Source organism: Necator americanus, chromosome II, assembly GCF_031761385.1.
Source record: "Necator americanus strain Aroian chromosome II, whole genome shotgun sequence".
Taxonomy (NCBI): Eukaryota; Metazoa; Nematoda; class Chromadorea; order Rhabditida; family Ancylostomatidae; genus Necator; species Necator americanus.
In genome coordinates this window covers 21,640,224-21,663,239 of record NC_087372.1, presented here as the reverse complement: position 1 = coordinate 21,663,239, position 23,016 = coordinate 21,640,224, and the positions used below count along the sequence as shown (strand labels likewise).

The window sequence follows — 23,016 nt, the reverse complement described above, 5'->3', positions numbered from 1 at the left end:
ATACGAATAATGTTGCAAGCAAGTTGTTATATTTTCAGATCCTTCTTTCGTTTCATGCGATATTTGTTGCGATTTTCAAGTTGGACGCCCACTCAAAGGCAGCGATTAAGACGATTGGCAGAAGTTCTTGCGATAGTGGCGATATCAGTACAGGTAATTGCGAAGGGTCACACTTGCCAAGACGTGAATATTTTTGCTCTGAATTCGAACATCTGCAGCTCCTACTCATCATCCGCCGAAACATGCGAAGTCTCATTCTCCAATATTTTGAAATTAAACACATTCAAGCAAGACGCTTGCCTACGTTTTTCTGCGAACAAATCTCTTGTCTCCCATTTGAAAATTCGCTGGAAGGGACTAGCATTATATTGCACTCACGAAACTCTCAGTTACACGCGCGACATTCAGATTCATGTCCTTGATAGTAAACGTTGTCCTCATATGGGCTCATGTAACTGCGAAAAATGTGCGGCTATCAATCCCACTGATCTTGTTCCAGAACTACAAAAGGCTAATAGTTATCCAGGACGGACGGGGTGCCTAGAATCCTGTGGGGGGTTAGGCTGTGATTGCCTATACCCGAGCTCCGGATGTCTTTTTTATCGGGTCTATGCCGTTCCCCTAAGCGGAGACATTTTTGAGATATCTCGATGCATCCGATGGAAGCAGGAAGTAAAACTAGAAGTTACTATAGAAACCAATGGGAAAACACACCGTTATGTTTTAGCGGTTATCCCCAATGTGCCAATATTCATGCACAATTTCACGCTAACAATGACCTCTTTAGCAGTTCCTCCTCATCCCACTTTGAATCAGAAATTTATCATCAACGATAAGGAATATGCCGTATGGCAACTTGACACAAATCCACTTCTTTCCTGCAAATCACGTAGCGATGCAAAACACCTAAAGTGCGATTTCAGCGATGACTGCAGGTGTGGTCCTGCCGAATCTAAAGTGCGATGCGATTGTACTTACCCACAAGTGAGCAAAATTTTCAAGGCCCTCTCTCAAAAACTTCCACGACAACTAGGAAGTACATCGTTCTTCAAAAATAACGACTCCCAAATTGTGGCTCGGATACGAGATACTGCTTCCACAGAGTTTGTGATCACCTTCCAAGGAAAAGTCAATAGGACGCCACAGCAAGTAAATAAAGCAAGTGCTCAGTTGAGAATACAGTTTTGAAAGGTTGTTACCGCTGCAATAGAGGAGCAGAAGCGATTATCTCATGCTCATCTCCTCAACCGACTCTTGGAGAAATCACATGCGATCGTGACACATTCGTAGTGCCATGTACACCAGATGGTGCTCGAACACAATTACGACTTATGCGAAATTACGCTCGAAATCATCTCAATTGTTCGTTACACTGCGAAAACACGTCCTATTTTGTAATCTCTGGCCTTCTAAAATTCGTTGCACCTACAAAACTTCAGAGTAGCGATAGTATCAGCGAGAGCTCTGTTTTTTCTTTCCAATGGCCAGAGTTGCCAGATTTTTTTTTCATATAAGCGACATATTACTCTCTTAGCGAAAAAGTTTACTCATCTTAATTATAGTTTTGATAGTCGCAGTGGCGATCACATACTTTTATTTGCCAACGTTGGTAGCAATCCTCCTTCGCGCAGGAATGCGAGCTGCGATTTGCATTTTTATTTCTCTCCCAATGCGACTGCTACGTCTGTTGATCTTCTCATTTTGCAAACGACTCTGCGAGCTTGCAAGGAATTCACGAGAGCGAACTACCCGCGAAAAATACCTCTGAAGCTGTTACAAAATTTAATGTCCCATTTTTTAGAAATGGATGAGCTGCGACGTGTCAAGAGAGAGCTAAAACGCCTCAGGACCGCAATTCCACCGCTGCCCACACCGGATACGCTTTACGATGACATGGTCGACAACTGTCGCAATATCATGAGAACGATAGAATCGCTTGATGGACTCCGTAGTGATATCGAGTATTTCTATAATAGTAATTTGCGATATGGCGAATTGAAACGCGAGGCGCAAATACTGGAGCGCAAGGCAGAAATCTGCAAGCTTAAGTTCCAGTCTTTGCGCCAGCACTTACGTTTGTTGTTCTCGGTAGTTCCTATCCTAAAAGCGATGTCAGCACTAGCATGGAGAGCGAAAATGCAGGAGCCCCAAAGTTACGTAAGGCGAGATGGACAAGAAAAAGAACTGCTGACGAGCCAGAAAGAGATTGAGATTATTGTGAACGATCAGCTGCAAGGGATGAACGAATTTTTCACTGCGATTCGCGGAATCCGTTCCAGCTGTCTCAATATGGAGCGTGGCCAGAAGGAAAGCCTCAATGTTCGTATTCTGGAAACGGTGCAGTTCATCAGCGCCACCGTAACGGACATAAAGGAACAAATGGAGCGGGTCGGAGCAAACCAAGTCCACGATGAAGCGCAGCCGACAACTTCCAGTTCGACACTAGGGGACAACTTTTCGCAGACGGTGGAAAGTTGCCAGATGGCAACCAACGAGAAGGATCGTGGGGAAAGTTCAGAACAGGCGAAAATTGCGAGTAATGCCGAGTATATGGAAGCGGTGGAGATGGAATACGAAAAGGCGAGAGACGACCCGAAGGAAGCCGCAATTCGAGCAGAGATCAAATCGCTGGAAACAGAACTCACCAATGTCCAGAAGCGCCTTCGAGAACTTGCGAGGAAGCGAACCTGTAGGCAGCGAGAGTATGAGGCAGGAGTTTACCGCACTGAAGAAAGAAAGATGAGATGTGTTTTCTGCGGTGAGCAAGGATTGCACTACTCTGACTCCTGCAGTAAGATGCGAACCGGCGCGGAAAGAAGCTTCCTGAGAAAAGGTGGCAGATGTTTTAATTGTTTAGAGCTGCACTGCGTAGGTGGCTTTCAGTGCGTGAAGTACCGGTTACCCTGTTTCCATTGCAAAGAAAGAGGGCATCACTCGGCCACATGCGAACTACTGGAAACCTCAGTGCAGACGGGAGTGGAGAAGCTGCAGTGCGAGTTGGCGATTGACAACATTTTCAGAAGGCTCCGTCAGCTCCGCAAAAGGGATAGTGAGAAAAGTTAGAGGAATCGTACGAAAGGTGGCGAAGATACAAGAAGAACCCTGTGGGGTGTATCGCGGAAGAGCGCGATTCAAATGTTTTGCCCACGTTCCCAAAACATCCTGCCATTACTGAGGAGATAAAGCATATCAGAGAAATATCAACGCAGATGTTTTGGGAACCTCGCCCAGCACAGTGTAAAAGAGAACGACAAATGCGCAAATGCGAATTACGACGCTGCGAAGATTTTATTTCTTTTTTCTTTTGCGATCGTTTTCTTATTGTATTCATTTTGTGAACAATCATTTAATATTTATTCTTATCGCTATAATTTCATTTATTATGTTTCACCTTATAATGTTATTTTGCCATGAAATTTTGCGATCGTTTTATTTTTCACTATTATCATTTTTAGTTGCGAATGAAATTCATACTTGTGCGATTGATAAAAATATGTCATTTACTGCGAATGTTTGTGATTTTGGATGTTGCTCCCATTGTTGATTCCTAAAGTTTTAAATAAAGGTTTAATTACCCAAGTTTGAGATTACAAGCCGCGTGGCACAAGTTCGGTTTCGGTTGCCAGTTGCAGTGCAGGGGTGCAGGGGTAAGCCCCTGCCATTTTACTCTAATTGCTCCACTAGTGTTCAGAGTAGTGGTAGATAACACCTTCTGCACGCAACCTCCCCTTTCTGACTTTATTAGTCATTTGATCCACATTTTTCACATTAGTGTTGTTACTCTCCTACCTCACCTAAACATACTATTTGAGAGCAAGGAACACCAGACCAGTAATAGAGAATGGTCGAGAGCTTATTGTTAAATTGAACAGCCCCACAAAAATGATCCCCAACATCATAAAAGAAATCTTCACCTCAAATCTGAAACCTGTTCTTTAAGAATGCTTTCTCATGTACTCAGAAACGTTCTTCGTGTCTTAAGTACATGTCCTGACAGCAGATCTATCTATCATCGCATCGCTTCAGGAACGCAGGAGATGAGCTGCAGTAGTTGTCATCGCTGAAAGCATTGCCCCATTGTCCGTACTCCTGAAGTACTACATAGCAACAGCGCAACACAGCTTCCCATTTTTCTCAATTGTTTCGTTTTCTTTGTGTGTATCTTAGCTAGGTGCGCATTTCGCAGCTGTGGCAATCACGCCCAGTCTCTGCCTTCTATCCTTACGGATGTGATCTCGGAGAGTGCTTTTAATTGTCCATTGCTGCACTTTCATTCTCATTACTTCGAGACAACGTTCTACTTTAGTTGCAGGGTATCACTAGGTGCCGTAGACTACTGCAGGTCGAACGGTATGATATGAATGATGACTATAAAGAGCAGCGTAGAGAGAGCCCTGATGCAGATCGAGGAAGATGAGGAGTTTTGCCGACGTTCCCACAGCCGCCTGCACTCGATCTTATGAGTCAGCTTTGACAATTTTGATCGGTCTGACTAACTGCTGTGGAAAGGCATGTTTTCACAGAGCATTCCAGATAGTTTCATGCGGAACACCATCGAATGCTGCAAATCGATGAAAGAAGGATGCACTAGTTTTTACCTTTCACGATGCTTGTTAATCTGGAGCCGTGTGGCGTGGATGACATCGGTGGTGCTGCGAATCGAATATCGAATCTTGCGCTCGATGATACCTTCGAAGCTCGCGTCTAGGAAATTACTTACTACCCGCAGAGCTCTTGAGAGATGTCTTCTGAAGTTTAATCGCGCACACAACACCTAGTCCGTCTTCGCTGCTCCGACTTAAGAATAGTGTCTCGTCTTCGGAATATATATCGGAAACAATTCTCTTTATTTGTTTTCTTTATTATAGAATAGGAGCAAAGACGAGAATCCTATTAAGATAAGTACAGCAGCCGAACTACATGTAGATCACATTATGAGAATAATCGACGATAGATGGACTAAAGGAACGCTAGAGTGGATTCCAAGAGATGCTAAATGACTAAAAGAACGCGAGAGTGGATTCCAAGAGATGCTAAACGACTAAAAGAACGCTAGAGTGGATTCCAAGAGATGCTAAACGACTAAAAGAACGCTAGAGTGGATTCCAAGAGATGCTAAACGCCCTCGAGGAAGACCGCCAACGAGATGGGGTGACGTGTTCGCTACACTGAAGGACCAGCTGAGAGCTCAGCTGGATACGGCTCAAGGACCTCGTCAACGTCACTCACGAAACTTGAGAACACCTTGGATGACAATGGCTAGGGAAACGAGTGGAAGAGATGCCCGCACGTCTAGTGAAGACGGGCCATCTAAGTATCAAAGTATTTGTCGCCGAATCCACACTATGCTCTGTACAGATGTTTAGAGCATGAAAGAATTGTCTAACGTCCTTACAGGAATGAGAGTTTCGAAAACATATAACTTTTGCCCAATTCAATTTTAACTAAGACAAAAGAGGACGTCTCCTTAAACCACTTTTCTCTTTTATAAGCTGTGTTTGAAAGTTGACTCATATTCCATAGAAATCTTTAACACTGTGAGTGGATGCTTCCACTTCATCTCGCCAAAGTATAATGTATCAATGTACCTCTGATTTCTACTCCGGGTAGTTTGCGATGACTCTATTAGACGGATGCTCACACCACTTTTTTTATCATTTTCATTCATTTTCGTCTTTCCTCTGATTTCTAGAGCTTGGTCCTGCCAGCAACAGATGATGTAATAAGGCAGTGTCCGTGGTTCCAGGCACATATCACAAACGCCGTCCAGAAGTTTGATTTTTTTGCATATGTAATACGTTTTGTTTAGTTATACGAGTCTCTGCGCGAGCTCCTCGTAGAAGCTTAAAAGATTCATTTTACGCATACTCAAGCACCAACCTGTAAAACATTGTATATTATGGTTTTCTTAAAACGGCATGTATTTCTGCTTGCGGCTGAGATCAAACGAATGAACACCGTTCTCGCGCTTACAGTCACGTCGTTGCAATAGTTCTTCGTCACGGTACTGCTAGAGAAACAATGACACAGGTGTTTTAATTGCAGTCGAGGTCTCTTATGTTGCATTCGCTTCTTCTTAAAATGAACGCAGCCTTTGTTTGCTCTCATTAAACGCAGGAACTTAGAAAACAATGTCTAACAATACGATCGATTTGCTTCCAGAAAATTCCTATTTTCTGGAAGCAAATCGGTCGTATTGTTCTGACGTTTCACGTCAAATCGGTTTTCACAGTGGCTTCATCGAGAAGTTACTACGCCAAGATCACAGCGAACATGTGGAACAAGTCTTTGTACCTACGAAAATAAAGAAAGAAAGGAAATGTTTTCGCTTTCAATTGTTGTAATCGACGCCACAACACCCCTGCAGTTCATTTGGAGGTCAATCGAGACATTCCAACACTTCTCAATGAGCTTCTCACTGGCCGTCGTTTTGATTTTTCTACAAACTAGGATTATACTCGGACGTAAGTTGAAAATACTTAAACATTTTCCATTTAAAAATAACACTACCGATTTCCGTTGCATTTGTTCAAGAGTTGCAATACTCCAGAGTTTTACGGATCTCTCGGCGGTTACGCATGTTCACAGCAATCAATCTACGTCAGCTGCCAATGTCCAACATTTTGTTCGTAAGTTTTATTCATGCATTGTCGAGATATGCGTCCTTTTTGTCCGACAATCCTTAAGAAATGTAAAACTCGCTAAAATACTGTGAAACCACAACTGAATTTGATTCTATGGATTTAGAGTAGTTTTCCTTAATGATCTTGCAAAGCGCTCATCAATTCAGAAACTGCTGATGGTTTGTATATATTCTCAGTCCGAGCCATGTAGCTATAAGGTGTACCATGCCACTGCATATTGATAAGATCACTTTTGATTGTGCGGAAGTACCTTCGTTTGACGCTTTGATGAAATGAACCTCAGCTCTTACGAGGTGATGTCCTCGAACGGTGATATTCCAAAACCATCGATGCCTGAATTTTTGAAATGAAGCACGATTTGACATTCACAGATATTTCCATCATTACCTGAATTATTTGAACAGGATTCGATGTGAAGTAGTATAGGAAGTGGTCCTGCTGCACAGTGCTTCTTGTATAGTCCGATCAAAACGAGCTGGTTTTCAGTAGAACTGCCCCAGTGGCCGCGTTAGAACGGGAGCAATGGGACTAGCGGTTGAAAACCTTGCGAGGTCCTCGTTAGTTCCACCCTTCGCAGCAGTTCGAGTGAAGCTAGCGACGGTCTCCACTTCGATCCCAACTGCTAGTTCAACTATGTCGCTTCGAGCGGAGTTGCTGCAGCTCGAGCTTCAGGTCGTTTTGACCCGACAGTATCTTTGTAAAGTAATTGCGCCAAATCTTTGGACTTAAATAACACAGTGAACATTAAGTTACGAAATATTCAAGTTTAACAGTTAGCAAGTTGTAAATCAGTTCCTGCTGATGTAGTATAGTGATATAGATATAGTTTTCTCACTTTAGAGAACAAGAAATTACGAACTATGGTGTTAGGTTGAGTCATAAATAACTTCCGCTTCGTTTTCATACGCCTACTGCGATGATCATTTGTGATTGTGACGTAGTGAGTTCCTCTGCTAACTCTCGTTGTTTGATTTTGTTCCAATATTGACTTCAAAGTGTCGTCGAAATTTGAAGGGCGATCCCCCCTCGGTTCGTCTTTGTAGGTCACATCTTCAAAACGGGATTCGACAAACGGATTTCTAACTCTTCGATCGGTTATCACTTCATCATCATATACACTGTTTTCTTTTAGCAATGACCGCAGCAGTGCTACTTTGCTTAAATTTCCAAAGTATCACATAGTGCAAATGTATTCTTTGATTCTCTATTTTCAAAGTGAACAAAAAAATTAAACGTAACGTCCACAGCACTGGACTGCTGTCTAAAGACTAACCAAATTTGATATTAACACGTATGCGTATTGATAACAAAAAAAAACCTTTGTTTGAATAACACATTCTCTGCGTAACCAATAAGAATAAGCACTATGTACAAGGGTGGAAGTTGTTTATGACTCAGCCTAATAATTCAGTAGCAGTCCTTCTTAACCTGCCGTAATGTTCCAACGTCACACTTTCAGTGCTTATGATAATGCTCACGCTGGCTACAGGAGTTTCCCAGACTACAAAACTTGGTCCCGACGCCATCACCACAAAAGAAGACATCACAAAAAGAAGTTCCAAGTTTCGGAGCCGGATTCGGGTAAGATGGCACTAGGATTGTTGTGCTTCTTTATCTGTGCTCTAGCTGAGGCTCACTTTTTCTCATTGATGATTTCGTTTTTAATGAAAGTCTTAATTCCTAGTTCGGTCATCTGCCGTTGGTAGAGAATTATGCTAAAAACACTTCTGAACAATTCCGAAGAAAATCCACATAATTTCTTCGAGTCCTGACTTTGCTCACCAGTTTTCTCTCGTAGATTATTTCTTCTTTGACTGCTAGATACCTCAATCATTTTCATTGGTAACTAATTCAAACTTAAAATCTTAGCAAAAGAGAAGTTGCTCAGGGATGGGTATTGCCTTAATGTGGTTGTCCTCACATAATACGCAGTGCTGCAATAAAATTGTACTGGAACCAGTGTGAATGTCTGCTAACGGCGGACATGTGCACTGGTCACTTCCAAACGTAAAATCGCCGTGAAAAATGGCGTCTTTGTCTCCGCTCCGCGTTCCGCAATCTACTACCCGAGCTCTACGCATTTGATTTGGGTTCTACACCGCATCAAAATTATGAAAGACTGCCTTTAAGACAAGATAAACAATGCGACCTGATTGATGTCTCATAATATTACGATATCAAAGTAGTCCCATTGAGTGCTTGAGAAAACAGGAAGAAGTTGATTTCCACTGTTAGGCAGTTTCCACTGTCTTCTATTGGGACCCCATAACCATTTCTGCTTTCGAAGCTCGAAATCTAGGAGCAGGGTTTAGTCTATATTTGCTCCCTTCTCGATGTGCCAATCGCCCCGGGACAAAAAGCACTTGCATGTGCAATTATCGTATACGATTTCTTTCCTCAATCTTGTCGATAACAGATGTTCTTTTTCATCTTGTAGCGGAGTCATATTTTCGTCCGGAAGAGACGATAATTAGAACCACTGCAAAAGAATCCGATATGCAAAGTTGGCACCACCCCCGGTTGGTGAGTAGGTGACCAATCTCCACACGAGTTAGGCTAGCTCCCATTTAAATATACTCGAAGATTTTGATTTTTACTCATGGAAAGATAACTTTTATGAAAGAGGAATGTGGCGGACAGCAGCCCTGCTAGACGGCTGCCGTTCCATTTTGTCCCCTAATGTAAATGTTCCGATAGTGTAACCTTCTCTAACATCAATTTCAGTACCAAAGGGAGCTGAGGCATGACCACAAATATATTTGCACAATGTAACAATTATTAAGCGCTATTCATATAGAGCATTTGTAATAAATGAGAAATTTTGTTATAGAAGAGCTCCCTTTACAAGAGTCCTCAACGTCTGCTCCCAGAAGTTCGACGCATTCGTGGGAGAACGAGGTAAGCGGAATCAGCCAACTGAGTGTAGATGGCCGAGTACATTCTCAAACTTCTGAAAGGAATTCAATCTGTTTATAGAAACTAAAAGTGTGTATGGTTAGAAGTCGAGTTCTGTGCGCATCTTTCGTTTTACCGTAAACAGCATCTTAGGTCTAACTCCTTAAATGTGTACTTGTTAGCAAATGTTCCCAAGTGCTGGCCTACCACACAATTGATTTAGGATTTGTGGGAAAAGAAGTTCGTGAATTCGAACTCAAAGACCAAGACATCCGAAAGCGGCACAGAGGAGCTTCCGGAAATTGACAGTGCAGAGGTGAAACGTAGTTTATCGCAGTACCATATAACATTTACTTAACCGATGTTTATTTATTCGTAGTACCTGTAAACGATATGAAAGGCAGCTTCCACTGAGAATTTTGGCTTCACGGTCTTAAGCATCATATAAACGGTGAATTTCGTCAAATTAATAAAGATGGTGAAAATTAGGGGTAGCTGAGGTCGTCCCCAACTTCACTGTCAACAACAAGCGGCTGATCATAACCATTCGTTTGCTCGAACAATCTGATAATTCCGCATTAATCTTTACGAAATCCATCAAATTTTTGAGAGTCACTCAAACAATCAATCCGAGTGGAGTACTCGAAATACTATACACAAGATTAGATCTGTTCATCCCCATGTGGAAGTTGCATGGTAGAACTAACTCATATTCACGAAAAAAGTAACTGGGTAAGTTGACTGCACCACTGCCTTTTCTTAAAAAGAAGAGGAGGACCTTCTTTGGTTCTTTGCGCCCTCAATCTATTCTCATCTTGGTAAATGGCACACCCCGATGAAACAACAAATATTTCCTTTTTAGTATTTCTCGCGCACTGGAAGTTCTCCACGAATATGCACACTCCACCATCCAGTGATTACACGAAAAATCTCCATTCATATTTGTTACTTTCTCTCTTCATGTTTATGTATCTCTTTCACTTCCTTCTCGGAAATGCTCCATTTTTTTTTCATTTCTTGTTTGTATAGTGGGGCGAGAGTAGTGCAGTCAGTTAGAGATCCTCTGTAGCCACACAGTCTATAGTTCGTAAACGCCCTAGTGCAAACCAAGCCTTTTAGTCATCCGGGGGCGATAAATTGGTATCAAACTTGTCTGGAGGATAAAAACACTGACTTGATCATCAGTTGGCCACCGCAAGTCATTATATAGACCAAAACGCATTCCAAAACCTCAACGATTCCGATTTGCAGTGAAAACGGCACGACGCATCCCAAGCGGATTGACACGAATTATGTTATCCTTTTTTTAATGAATACAAAATGCATGACCTGAGTTATTACTTCTTTTGCTTCTGTAAACGTTCTTATTTACCCAGCCTTCATTATCACATTGTCCTCAGGTGTATCTTGATAGGGTTCAACAAAAACACAAGTCAAGTCACGTCCAGAGAGAACGAAGCTAAGATTGAATTGCTAGGATCATTGCAGACATCCTCTTCTGTAATGCTGAAGATTTGATCCTTCGGGCCAGTTTTTTTTTCGTGAAGATGTAGGAAAGGAGGGTCGTCGCTACCAGAAATGCTGCTGTAGGTCGCTTTAGGTTAAAGGCGTCACCCCACGAATCTGCAATGGTACGGTGGAGTATTCGTATACGGGGTTGTAGATTATGGGGAGGAAGATGATTCCGTCCATTTCTTCCTAATTGCCGTAAAAAACGGCCCGGAAGATACGGCTTCGAGCGTTTCGGCGCACTATTTTCTACAAGGAGTTCGATTGGAGCGCGTCAGCTCTGTGCCGCACCGCATCTTCCGGGCCACCTCAGATTCGTGGGGTGATGCCTTTAGACCTTCACGATTTGCAGCATCCTAAGCGTATTGGTCCTCCAGTGACTTTATCCTTTCCTTGTAAAGCTGCAGTTTTTTTTTAATTGCTTTTTAATTTTAATCACCACTTGGGGTCATTTTTATTTCCGAAAGTGAGTAGAGAGCTCCAAATCCGAAATATGCCACTGAGTGCACTGTGAGATCACACCATTGATATTACTTACAAATGGCAATCTTGGTCTGCGCTTTCAATATCTTGAGAAACCTGAATTGGTTCAGAATTTCTCTCTGCAAGAGGCGCTTCCTAACGAGAGTTCTCTTATCATGTTGTTTGAGGTCATTAATAGCAGTATTGCTGCGCTTTCTGCTCCGCAACACATCGTAGGACAGAAGAGTATTTAGTGACTTCTTTCTTTATATATCCACTAACCCCTACTATTCACCATTACTGTAGTAGTAAATCCTCTCATGAAAAGGACTTGCAAAAAGGGGTCTTCAAATCCGATTTCAGATTGCTGCTGCTCGAGCTCGCATGAGAGGTCATGTTGAAAAGGCGGAATCTTTACAAGCACCTGCTACCTTGCCAAATACAGGTGCTCGTCCTCCAATAGGTATGTATATAACAAAACTAAGACGCTCAGTACATGGAACATTTTCTTCGTTCCTTAATGTTTTGTGCTAGGAGGTGGAGGTGTTGGTATTGGCAGTGGTCTCGGAGTCGGCCCCATTGGTGTGAGCTCTGGTCTTGGCATAGGAGCCCCCGGAATAGGAGGATTGGGAGGTTGGTCTTCTTTGGTCTATTAATCATCATATGGTAAATTTGTTACCCTGCACTTGCAAGAGCATAACATCTTGTTTGAGAAAAGGAACTTATGTGGAAGAGTGTACAGTACATCGTTTCAGGCCAGGGCGGCATTTTTGGGATCTCGTCAGGCGTAGGCGTGGGAGTTCCTGGAGTCGGACCAATCGGTATCTCTTCGGGTCTCGGAATAGGACGATAGCTGTTATTTTTCCTGCTGCTGTCTTTATACTCATAATACCTCAAAGTCCAGTGAATTGTATGTATAGTTAGTTTGGAATGATTCGTCCAAATTATTTGTTAAGATGCAGACCTCTTGGAACCTCTGATTCTTAATGAACACTCAAATGTACTTATCAAAGCTACGTGAAACACTGACAACTAAGCTCGACATCACGTTTCAGTTGCGAGCAACCGAACTGTTACTTTTCTGTCAGTTGTTTTTCCGAACCTAACAACCTGTGTATGCTTTTGAAAATTTCTGAGAATTTGTGACATCCGAAGTGAAATAATGTCATTTACTCTGGCAATACATCGATAAAATATATTTAAAATGAAAAGTAGAAGGGTGTTCTATGAAGAATGAATTCTGCTCCAGAATTCGTATATAATATTATCATGTGACTTTCACTGTTAACTCCTTCAAGAGATAGCATAAAGCAGATTCTGAAATTGTGACCTAGGCATGGGCGGGAAAGTGGCATGTCATTTGGGTACTCTTCTCAAATCAGCGTGAAAAAAGTGCCTGAAAAACACAGTGCTGTTACGTCAATTTAGGCTCTTATGAGCTTACCTCTGACAGAGCGGTCCAAAATTCACGCACTTCATGTATTGTTTTTCCTACATGAAATCGTCGTTTCCAAATTCAATCTGCTCCTCGAAGGTAGGAATTGACGGAAAATAATAATCCTTTTCATGCCCGTTTCGTTTCAAGAGAGTTAATCAGTAAACGTTCTTCGCTCTAGAAAAGGATGCTTCGGACGAAAGCAAAACGACAATGTATCACCTCTACCGATGCAGCTGTCAACGCATTTTTGTTTTCCACTGAAACTCCGGGTCATTGTCTCAATCAGCGCAGGATTCTTCAGAGGGAGGCGGCTTCGCTTTCAGCCTACTCGCTACTTTCGCTTTGCTCCATTTGGTGTCCTAGCTAATGTAGTGGGCTTTTACAGTACCCCTGTTTTCAAATTTCAGGACTGTGATATTGATGGCACTGTTATTAGCAGCATTTTCTATACTCACTATAATTCAAAGAACTAGCAACTGTATCCCAACACGAACGACAACTACAGTAGGTGGGATGTGATCTTATAGATTGGCAAATACTAGTTCCTGCTAGATCACCTGCTCACTTTTTTCTCCCCAAATATCCAACTTTGGGTTCATGTCCGGAAAGGCTACATGTTTTTCATTAACTCATTAGTAAGTTTCTTTACACTCGTATTGTAAGTCGGTGCTCCACTCTTGAAATTAAGATATTGCAATATACTATCATATTTTAACAAGAGCGTTTCAGCTTAGTGTCTGCAACCCTTCATCTTCAGAAGTATTCCAGAATTAGATAGCACAATTTCATTAAGGAATAGATAAATTCATTTCATCATGGATAGTTGTTTTATTTCGGCAATTATTTCCAAACTAAACTTTTCCTTATGATGCGAAAGAAAGCTCAGATAATAATCTGAGAATTCCAGCAGATATCTCTACATATGGAATCAATATTGACTTGGATCTCACGTTAGATAATAGTGCAGTCGAGAAATGGAACCTCTTTTCTAGGCTAGTGATCTTGTGAAAATCTGATAGTGACTACATTTATTCGTTGCATCTTAATTATCTTCACAGATCGTAGTTTATCCACTGCTTTACAAGCACCTATAAAGTAGAATTTATTGTACAAAAAAATCCAAATTACAGAGACCAGTAGATTTGTGGGTAAACAATTTGACATGCAATTTATTCTGAAAACAGCACGCAATCTGCGTCACATTTTCAATTCTCAGTTCCAGCGTGCTGCCCTATGCTCTCACAAACTGCTTTGCCTCGTCGAGCACCATCCACCACCACTTTCCAGCAATGTTCGATTTTACGCAGAGTCAGCTCCAATTGTCCCTCAGATGGCTTCGTGTTTTGTGATGCTGCTCCCGAAACAAACGTCAGTTAGGTGCCGAAGCGAAAGATAGGTCTTTTAAGCATAACAAACTATGTTCTTTAAGCCAACCACGATGCAAATAGAGTTCTTCAATTCAACTGGAAACGTCGTGCGCACAGTACAAAAATCTGGAACAACACTAACTGTTCGAGTGAGTATCACTTATGGTTCAACATGCAGAAATTAGACGTTCTTTTTAGGTCTTCTGTAAAAACGGAATATGGTGGACAACGACAGCAACGAACACCACCACAAATGCTCCTATCAATTCGGTAAGCGTTGAGGTGTTACAAACATTGCAGTGATATCGCACTAGAAGGTCAATAGCATTACAAACAGCGTCGAACCCGTTATGTTAACGTGGCATCCTCGATGGATGGAGCGGAGGCGCATTTTGGTTTGTAATGATACCGCAATAATCTGTAAGGTTGGATCTCTCTACTTTTTTGTTGTTACAATCACTACTACTCATGCACATTTGTTTCGAAAAAAAATTGACAGAAACGTGGTCCCTACTAACTAATTTCTTCGAACTTTCTTAGCAGCAAAATTAACGATAGAGCTGTCGAAAAAAAAAGGTTTTTGCGGAGCTTCGTTCGTTCTACTCATGCAATATTACACGAGGATGGGCAAGAAACTATGGAAGAACAGGAAAAAAAGTGCGCCAAGCATCTTACTGATGTCATCGTCCTATCGATCAAGTGTCCAGTTGACCAAAGGAGATGGGTCAGTGTCCGTCTCGAACGAGTACGTTACGAGTCACGCCGGCGCAATGAGTTCGACACCAACTGTATGATTATTGCGGGTTTCTTCAGCGCACATTACTAGTTCATTGGTCTTTGACACGTTATTGGGGGCCTAGATTGAGTGCGCACTTGTCAAAACTGTCAATTAAGTTCATACAAATATCGCTAAGTTGGTTCAAATGTACGACCAAGTAAGCAAATTTTATTTGTTTGAATTTCCTTTGCGAAAAATTCAATCACTATTGACTTAATCGTCGAGCAACCCCACAAATTGTCACATTTGTCACATCATAGGCTGGATTTTTCCGGAATGTGAAGTGTTTTCAAATGAACGAACAACAAGCAAATCTCCGGGCATGCTGAGAGTATAGACAATATACGTAGTCATGCCATTTATAACTTGAGCTAAGACTGACGCGCTTACAGAAATTATACCATTTAATGCATTTATGGTAAAGGAAGTGACTTAAGAATCATCTGACATGCTATAACTACAGTGAGTGAAATGAAATCGCCAAACGTTTGTCGAATTGTCCGCAGAGTGGAATCGGATCGTTCTCTCACTGCTCAACCAGGTTTTGAGTTAAAGCCTAGAGACTCTATCACAAGTAGTTAATCACTGGTATGAAAAAGAAAAGATTTCATGCTTCAAGTGAATCAGTCCATTATGGGTGGATAATGATTCAGCATTATCACCGTGTAATTCAAATCAAAGTCGATCAGTAATGCTCACGAATACGATACATGCTCTCACAAAATAAGAGCATATATCGTCTTACAGGTCCTTGGAAAAAGTGCTGTGTCAGTACGCTTCACAGCGAGGTCCTGACATGTTGTAGAGCTTATGCTCGCTGTGGAACTTTCTCCAACTCCAGTCAGGTTGCGTGGTTAAATGAGGGATTCTTGGAAAAAGAGTTCATTTGACAAGATCTCTAGACTTTTTGGAGGTGATATCTAGATAAACTTCCTCCGCTTCACTTAGTAGAACACCACACAAAATGAGATTTATTTTTAACTTCTTTACATATTTCCTTATAACTGTGTAGTTTTTTGCGTCTCCATGGCTAGAAGAGCACCTAAGAGGTTTGTCTGCGTCTCCATGAACAACTGACACATGACTTCCTCGAGGAATGCTGGCGCATCCCCGGCGCATCCCCAGTACAGGGTTTCTGGTCCCCTCAGCAACCGATTGGTTTTATGTGAATAGGCTGGTGAGGGGACCTCATTAATACTCGACCGCTCGCACTCAGTTGCGGCGCGTGCAAAAGAGTGGCGCATTGCAACTGCCGTCTTTCACGTCGTTTTAACGACGATTAGGGAAATATGAGTGGAACCACATGTGCAGCCCAAACTCTACTTTGTCGCTGTGGGTTGCTCACCACGTCAAAGTCGTGATACGCCACCTTTAACCTCAACTATTACAGTCAAATATTGGGAAGAATAATTTGCGCAGATTTCGCAGTAGCACCATTTTTAAAAGTGAACATATGACTAAACATGAATAGTAGGATAAAGTTGAATACTAGTATGCGATTATACAAATAGACAAAGTCAACATAAAGCCTGGAAAGCATTAAGGACTTTACTTTTATTTACTGAAGAAAAAATGAGCAAAGTAGTGATGGACGTTCTTCTAATAGTTGGAAAGAATACGTTAATGAGAGATAAAAGAATCTCTTTTTCTAAATTTCGAGTGTAATTTTTAAACATTGTAAAAATTTTTAGAAGATGAGCAGAATAAATAAAGGAAACATCAACGAAAAAATACGCACTTTAACTCACACAGTTGTGAGTGATTTCAAAATACGAAACAAAGTGATTTGTTAGTAAACATTAGGAGATAAAATAAATATTTATCAATCGCAATTCGAAAATAAAAAAAAAATGGAAACTATGCAATACTCATACGAGACCATATTCATATTAAAAGGCCTATGAAGAAGACTTTGCAGAACACAAATGACCATTCTTTTATAATATAGCCATTGAATATACATAGTACATACTGCTTTAATATTATTTATGAACAGTTTTCCTATAATGCGGTTAATAACAGCAGCACTTATTTAATCCTTTACAAATGAAGTATTCATTTCAAGAAGGCAGTCAGGTTAGGTTCGAAAGTACTTTCATTATATCTGCAACTGTTAAAATTCGGGCAGTTTTAAGAAAAATCAAAACCATATTGATAGTGATTGCCAAAGTAACCGTTCAAAAATTATATAACTAGAAAAACTACCAGATGTCAACATGTATAAATTTAATTCATTGATTAATGCAACATAACGCGGCTAAATACATAAACCAGGAGAGAGAATCTGTCCATTAATCAGACGATAATATGAAACGAGATAAACGTATGCTTGTGATGCGATGCATATGTGTACATATGTATGCATATGTATATGATTGTATACATCTTAGAACGCCTCATAATTGTACATTTTAACACTTAGGCTAGTTGCCTAGAAGTTCAATGCATTTACAGCTTTTGAATTTTGATGTATTCAGTCGAAATTATTCGTACTTCTAGTTCATCCACTCGAAATATTCATCAAGCTACTGATTGTCACTGTTAGATGCCAATGTTAGCACCACCTTCTCTTCCCAATTTTCCGAAAAGCATATTGTAAATAATTTGCTGTGATTTCATATCTGGGCGTAAATCACATCGTCACAATCAGTGAAACGAACGGCGTTGCAACAGTAGGTTACGATGGTGTAATTATTTTCATAACATGCTTAAAAGCAGGATTCTTCATTAATCTTTTTCGCACTTTTATATCAATCTTATGTTACGTCGACAACACCCTGAAATTCACTTTTTTAGGTTTCCTGCTCACAGTCAGGATCGGCAGGTACGGACTACGGTTATGTGATTGGTACAGCAGTGGAGTAGTCACCTGAAATCGCCACAATTAGAACTTCAAGCGAATTTTTATGTCAAAATTACATTTATTTATTGAGGGAAATACAATTAACTTGAGAAAAGATAGTGAAAGAAATGAGTAGGAGTGGTCCGAAAGATGGTAGGAAGTCCATCGGAAATTCGTACCAAATAAAAAAGCGATAGTGCAAAAATGTTGACAAAGGATCTGGTAAATAGACCTGGAAGTCTCGGAATATTACGGCTTGACAGATTTAAAAGAAGAAATTAAGGAAAGTGAGGAAATAAAAACAGGGGAGCGACAAATGAATAATAATTCGCAACATTTTTGATTTATTGTATTTTTGCACGAATTTCCGATGGATTTCTTGACACGAATTCAACGGCATGCTCTGAATCTCCATGTTAAGACGTCAAAACGCTGTCAGATTTGTCTAACTTCCTCAAATGAATTTTTCTATTATTCGGTTTTTAGCAGTCTTTGGAAGCACATATGGCCTTCACACATCAGGACCTGTAGAAAATCCACTACAAGCGCGAAAGGCCGCTAATATATTTGTAAACTCAAGAATTGAAACAAACATGCTATATAAAAACGCGCTTTGTCCGTGTGTGTACATGTAGAGGGAGTATGTATGGGGACAGTCGGGTTCCACTGCGTCGGATTGGTGTGCGAGAGCTCCAAGGCGGTAGAATGGGTTTCTATGCTCTCTTCGCATATCTATTTCCCAGCATGTCTCCTGATGCTGCTAACATCCTTTCTTCAAAAAGAGGAAACAGGCGTGGGAACGCCTGATCACATGCGAATACAACACATAGTAGCCAACAGTATAAGCGATCTGACGTAGAACGTTATTTTTATCACCACGATAGTGATATTCACGTCTTGATGTTAGCACATCATTCTTTGCTTATAGCTGAGAAAAAAGAAAACTCATACTTCGAATAATGTTTCCAAATTGTGGAGGTTTGAGAGAAAAATAGATGTAAAATTAAGTTTGATTGTCCTGCAAATATAGAACTGCGTTGATAGAAAGAAAACAACTCTATTTTCACAAAAAAATGTTGCTACTATTATTTCTTATTTATCGGTGAAGGCGAGCGAAGCGAACACCCAAAAAAGCCTGAAGTCCGGCTTTAGCTGGACGTTCATGCTGGTATACATATGTACTTACTTAGATGGCCCGTCTTCACTGGACGTGCGGGTCCCAGCATCTTTTCCACTCGTTTCGTTCCCTCGCCATTGTCATCTAAGATGTTCTCAAGTTTCGTGAGTGATGTTGACGTGGTCCTTGAGCCGTATCCAGCTGAGCTCTCAGCTGGTCCATCCGTGTAGCGCACACGTCACCCCATCTCGTTGGGGGTCTCCCTCGAGGGCGTTTAGCATCTCTTGGGATCCACTCTAGCGTTTTTTTAGTCCATCTATCGTCGATTCTTCTCATGATTTGACCGGCCCATTTATGTTTTGTTTTCGGTAGATATTCCGCTGGGTCGCGAAGACGGGACATTCCTCTTAAGTCGGAGCTGCGAAGACCGGCAAGGTGTTGTGTGCGCCGGTTAAACTTCAGAAGACATCTCTCAAGGGTTCTGTAGGTAGTATGTAGCTTCCTAGACGTGGCAGCGGTGTCTGCGCACGTCCGCGCTGCGTAACAGAGCGCTGGAAGAACTGTTGAGTCAAACAGATGGGCACGAAGATCTTGGTCCGTCAGTTGGTCCGAGCTTCCCTAACGACTGCGAATGCTGCCCATGCTGCTCTCATTCTTCTATTCAGTTCTTCCTTCAAGTCGTTTTCCATGTTCATAGAACGCGTGAGGTATACGTATGACGAAGTTTCCACGATTTGGGAGCCTTCAAGTTGTACTCCTCCTTCCTCGCAGCAGGCGTTGTTCATGAACTGTGTCTTCTCTCTGTTTATTCGCAGTCCTGTTCTCTACCCTGCTTCGTTCAATTCGTTGAGCATCGTTTCTGCTTCGTTGGTACTGCTCGAAAAGAGAACGATGTCGAAACGAAGGTTCGAGAGAAATCTTCCATCAACACGTATGCCCCTTTCTTCCCAAGGAAGTAATTTCATTATCCATTGCAATGCAGCCACGAACAGTTTCGGCGATATAGTATCGCTTTGTCGTACCCCCTTTCCAATGGGTATGGTGAGAGGGCGGTGGAAAAGCTGTATCCTAGTCGTGCAACGATCGTAGCAATTGGCTAATGTCCTCACATACGACGCGACCACACCTTGATCGACCAGCGCTGACAGTATTGCATTCGTTTCTACGCTGTCTAAGGCTTTCTCATAGTCGACGAAGGTTAGAACAAGGGGCAGGCGGTATTCCCGGCAAACCTCTATGACCCTCGACACGGTCTGGATGTGGTCCAAGCAGCTGAACCCTTGGCGGAATTCAGCTTGTTCTTGAGGCTGGGCTTCCAGCGTCCTAGATATGCGCGTGAGGATGATCTTGGTGAATACTTTGTATAACACGCTCAGCAAGCATATCGGATCCTTTCTTCCTGAAGGTAGGATGTTATGTGCGCTGCTAAGATTACATGAAGTGGATGGCCACCAGCCCGAAGAAAGTCTGCTGATATAAAGTCGTGTCCGGGGACTGTGCCAGGTTTCATGCTCTTGATAACGACTCGTACTTCCGAAGGGAGAATCCGTGGTGGAGCTTCACCAGTAGGGATGATCGAGCTTGACACAGGAGCTGATGAACGGAAAAGGTTCGAGTAGAACCTCTCCGTAATGATTTCCATTTTACGACGAGAAGAAGTGCGAGTCCCGTCTTCGCTCAGCAGGGCTGCTAACGGAATATTATACTCGCGGAGATCCCTGCGGCACTTCTTAAGACTCGTTCTTCTTTGTGCTGCTTCCAGAATCTTCTTCTGCCTGTATTTCAAAAGATCCTCCTGCAACGCTTTTCTGCAGCTAGTGTTTGCTACTAACCACTCAACGTGCGATGCATTCGGATCAAGCCTCAAAGCCCTTCTTCTTTCCAACAATTCCTTGGTGGTCTTCGAAATTCGATCCATGTTTGTCGTGCGCGACTTCAATGCACGCTCAGCACAGGCTCGTAATCCTCTGAGAAGCATCTCGTAGTTCACGTTTGGGTCCTCCTCGATGTGCCAGTCACCGTTGGACAAGGAATCCTCGAGTACGCAATCGTCGTAGACGACTTCTTTTCTCCTTCGCTGCCGATAGCAGATGTTCTTTTCCATCGTGTGGCTAAATCGTATTTTCGCACGAAGGAGACGGTGATCAGAACCGCTACAAAAAGGAACAACTTGTTGATAGTCGAATTTAAGCAACAGCCAAGATTGTTAACAAAATTTATTACGGCGTTGTCGCCTTCGTCAGAGCCTGGAAAGCAAGAACATTTGCAATATATCCTCTCAAATGCCTCATCCAGAACAAGTCATCATCCCCTAGGATATTACACTCGGAAACAAAAACCAAAAAAGCCCAAAAATTTTGTTAACAATCCTGGCTGTTGCTTAAATTCGACTAGTTGTTTCAACAAGTTGCAATCTCCATGCCAAGATTCAAAGAAAGTCGAACTTTCGCACTTCTACAAAAAGGATGGTACTACTGAGACTTCAAGTAGACACCACCTCCGGTTGGTGAGTATGTGGTCGATCTCCGCACGAGTCGCGCCATTGGGCGATTCCCATATCCACCGACGATGATCTTTTTTTTTTATGAAAAGAGGCGAGCGGCGGACAACAGCCCGGCGAGACGATTGCCATTTTCATTCCGGTGCCCTAGCCCAAATCTTCCAATCCTGTATTCCTCTTCTGTGGCCTTTCCTAGTTTTGCGTTGAAGTCTCCGACAACGAATTTGTAGAAGGTCTTCTCATTGCGGATTACTTCCTCCAGCTCCTCGTAAAACGCGTCCAACTCGGGTTCATCGGCTGCTGATATTGATGAGTAGCATTTGATGATACTGATGGGTTTTTGGCGCAGAGGGCGGAGGAGAAGAATGGCCAGTCGAGGTGACAGGATCTCGTGAGAATCGACAAGATGGACGACAGATGGGTACACAACAAAACCAGCACATACAAAACATACAAAACACTTACACAACCTACACATACAAAACCTATACATATATGGTATATGATATATATATATATATATATATATATATATACGTATATATATTGATACAGTTTGAAAACAAGCATCGTAAATCTAGTGAAACACTTTACGTGTGAGATAATTTGCATGGTTTTACGAGAGATCAACTACACGTAGAGATGCAATTGGGACAAAACCTGGTCATATTCTCTTGGATGCGCTTGAGATGTAACGTTTACACAGCATTGGCCATGAAGTATCCACGAAAGAAAAACTTAGTTTGAAAGAGCCACTTGAATTCCTCAAGGAGTGCTTTGTCAGAGAAGTATAACTATCATGTTGGTTTGTTCATGAAGTGAGAACTACCTGTTTTCTAAAGGGGTGTTATATGTACTTACATTTTACTCACTAACATTTCCACAACACATGAATTTTACACTAACATTATAATTTTCCATGTGTTCAAATTATGGAGTGAAGGATCAGCGTGATCTCTAGGAAGCTCGATGAAATCTTTGCCATTTCTGAGAAACTGGACACGAAGTACCGCAGAGATCATCAGCCATGTAGTTCAAACCGTTAGACCACCCTAAACCATTGCTTATCATAAATGTCCAGATAAAATCCTTGAGTAAAGTGAAGTAGATGTTTGCGAAACAAAGCGAGGGCTGAGTTTTCGATAGCTCATGACGACAGACGACAGTTTGGAGCAAGGAAAGAGTCCAAGTGTATAGCAGCATAACGACGGTTTTGATATGGAGAGAAGAGGTGAAACGAGTGTTCGATGATCACCAATAGTTTTTTGCTTTCGTATCGTCATGACAACTGCACAACACAACTAACTATACAGCTATCATCTAGGGTGCGGTTAACACCCTAGATGATAGCTACTTCACTTGCTTGCATTGAGTGCCAAGCGTCGATCTATGACTGTCAAATACTCGCAAGAAAGCGAAACTTGAGAATGCCTCTGCGTGTTTCATTTGTGAATTATCGCCTGC

The 23,016-nt window shown here is 41.8% G+C and overlaps 6 protein-coding genes across 8 annotated transcripts in view; 4 read left to right on the top strand and 2 right to left on the bottom strand.

The window, feature by feature from the left end:
• RB195_018929 (uncharacterized protein) overlaps positions 1-12,363 on the top strand; it is a gene marked incomplete at both ends in the record, with an annotated part of 40,296 nt that extends 27,933 nt beyond the window's left edge. The window contains 10 exons of one of the 2 annotated variants that reach the window (XM_064186570.1): positions 39-153; positions 1,802-2,758; positions 5,098-5,322; positions 6,551-6,629; positions 8,104-8,225; positions 9,475-9,542; positions 9,763-9,855; positions 11,874-11,973; positions 12,045-12,143; positions 12,266-12,363. In XM_064186570.1, the coding sequence (XP_064042450.1) occupies positions 39-153; positions 1,802-2,758; positions 5,098-5,322; positions 6,551-6,629; positions 8,104-8,225; positions 9,475-9,542; positions 9,763-9,855; positions 11,874-11,973; positions 12,045-12,143; positions 12,266-12,363 (1,956 nt within the window). Of the gene's footprint in view, positions 1-38; positions 154-1,801; positions 2,759-5,097; positions 5,323-6,406; positions 6,465-6,550; positions 6,630-8,103; positions 8,226-9,474; positions 9,543-9,762; positions 9,856-11,873; positions 11,974-12,044; positions 12,144-12,265 lie in introns of those variants that run through there. The other variant, XM_013438324.2, reaches the window with a different exon arrangement.
• RB195_018931 (uncharacterized protein) lies at positions 55-1,188 on the top strand (the record flags this gene model as incomplete). Its single annotated transcript, XM_064186572.1, has 1 exon — positions 55-1,188. One exon carries the CDS (start codon positions 55-57, stop codon positions 1,186-1,188), a length of 1,134 nt encoding a protein of 377 aa, XP_064042452.1.
• Positions 1,804-3,063, top strand: RB195_018930 (uncharacterized protein; the record flags this gene model as incomplete). The annotated part of the gene is made up of 1 exon (XM_064186571.1): positions 1,804-3,063. The coding sequence occupies one exon, from the start codon at positions 1,804-1,806 to the stop codon at positions 3,061-3,063; it is 1,260 nt and encodes a 419-aa protein (XP_064042451.1).
• Positions 12,364-14,181: 1,818 nt separating the features above from the next.
• On the top strand, positions 14,182-17,958 carry RB195_018928 (uncharacterized protein; the record flags this gene model as incomplete). Its single annotated transcript, XM_013438325.2, has 4 exons — positions 14,182-14,316; positions 14,378-14,464; positions 14,514-14,585; positions 17,890-17,958. 4 exons carry the CDS (start codon positions 14,182-14,184, stop codon positions 17,956-17,958), a joined length of 363 nt encoding a protein of 120 aa, XP_013293779.2.
• Positions 17,959-19,196: 1,238 nt separating this feature from the next.
• Positions 19,197-21,156, bottom strand: RB195_018927 (uncharacterized protein; the record flags this gene model as incomplete). 2 transcript variants are annotated; one of them, XM_064186568.1, is made up of 3 exons in its annotated part: positions 19,197-19,533; positions 19,881-20,451; positions 20,505-21,156. In XM_064186568.1, the coding sequence occupies 3 exons, from the start codon at positions 21,154-21,156 to the stop codon at positions 19,197-19,199; spliced, it is 1,560 nt and encodes a 519-aa protein (XP_064042448.1). The 2 variants fall into 2 exon arrangements, with proteins under 2 accessions (XP_064042448.1, XP_064042449.1); XM_064186567.1 differs by lacking the exon at positions 19,197-19,533 and having other exon boundaries at positions 20,425-21,156.
• A 478-nt stretch (positions 21,157-21,634) lies between these two features.
• On the bottom strand, positions 21,635-22,030 carry RB195_018926 (uncharacterized protein; the record flags this gene model as incomplete). The annotated part of the gene is made up of 1 exon (XM_064186566.1): positions 21,635-22,030. The coding sequence occupies one exon, from the start codon at positions 22,028-22,030 to the stop codon at positions 21,635-21,637; it is 396 nt and encodes a 131-aa protein (XP_064042447.1).
• Between the last annotated feature and the right edge of the window lie 986 nt (positions 22,031-23,016).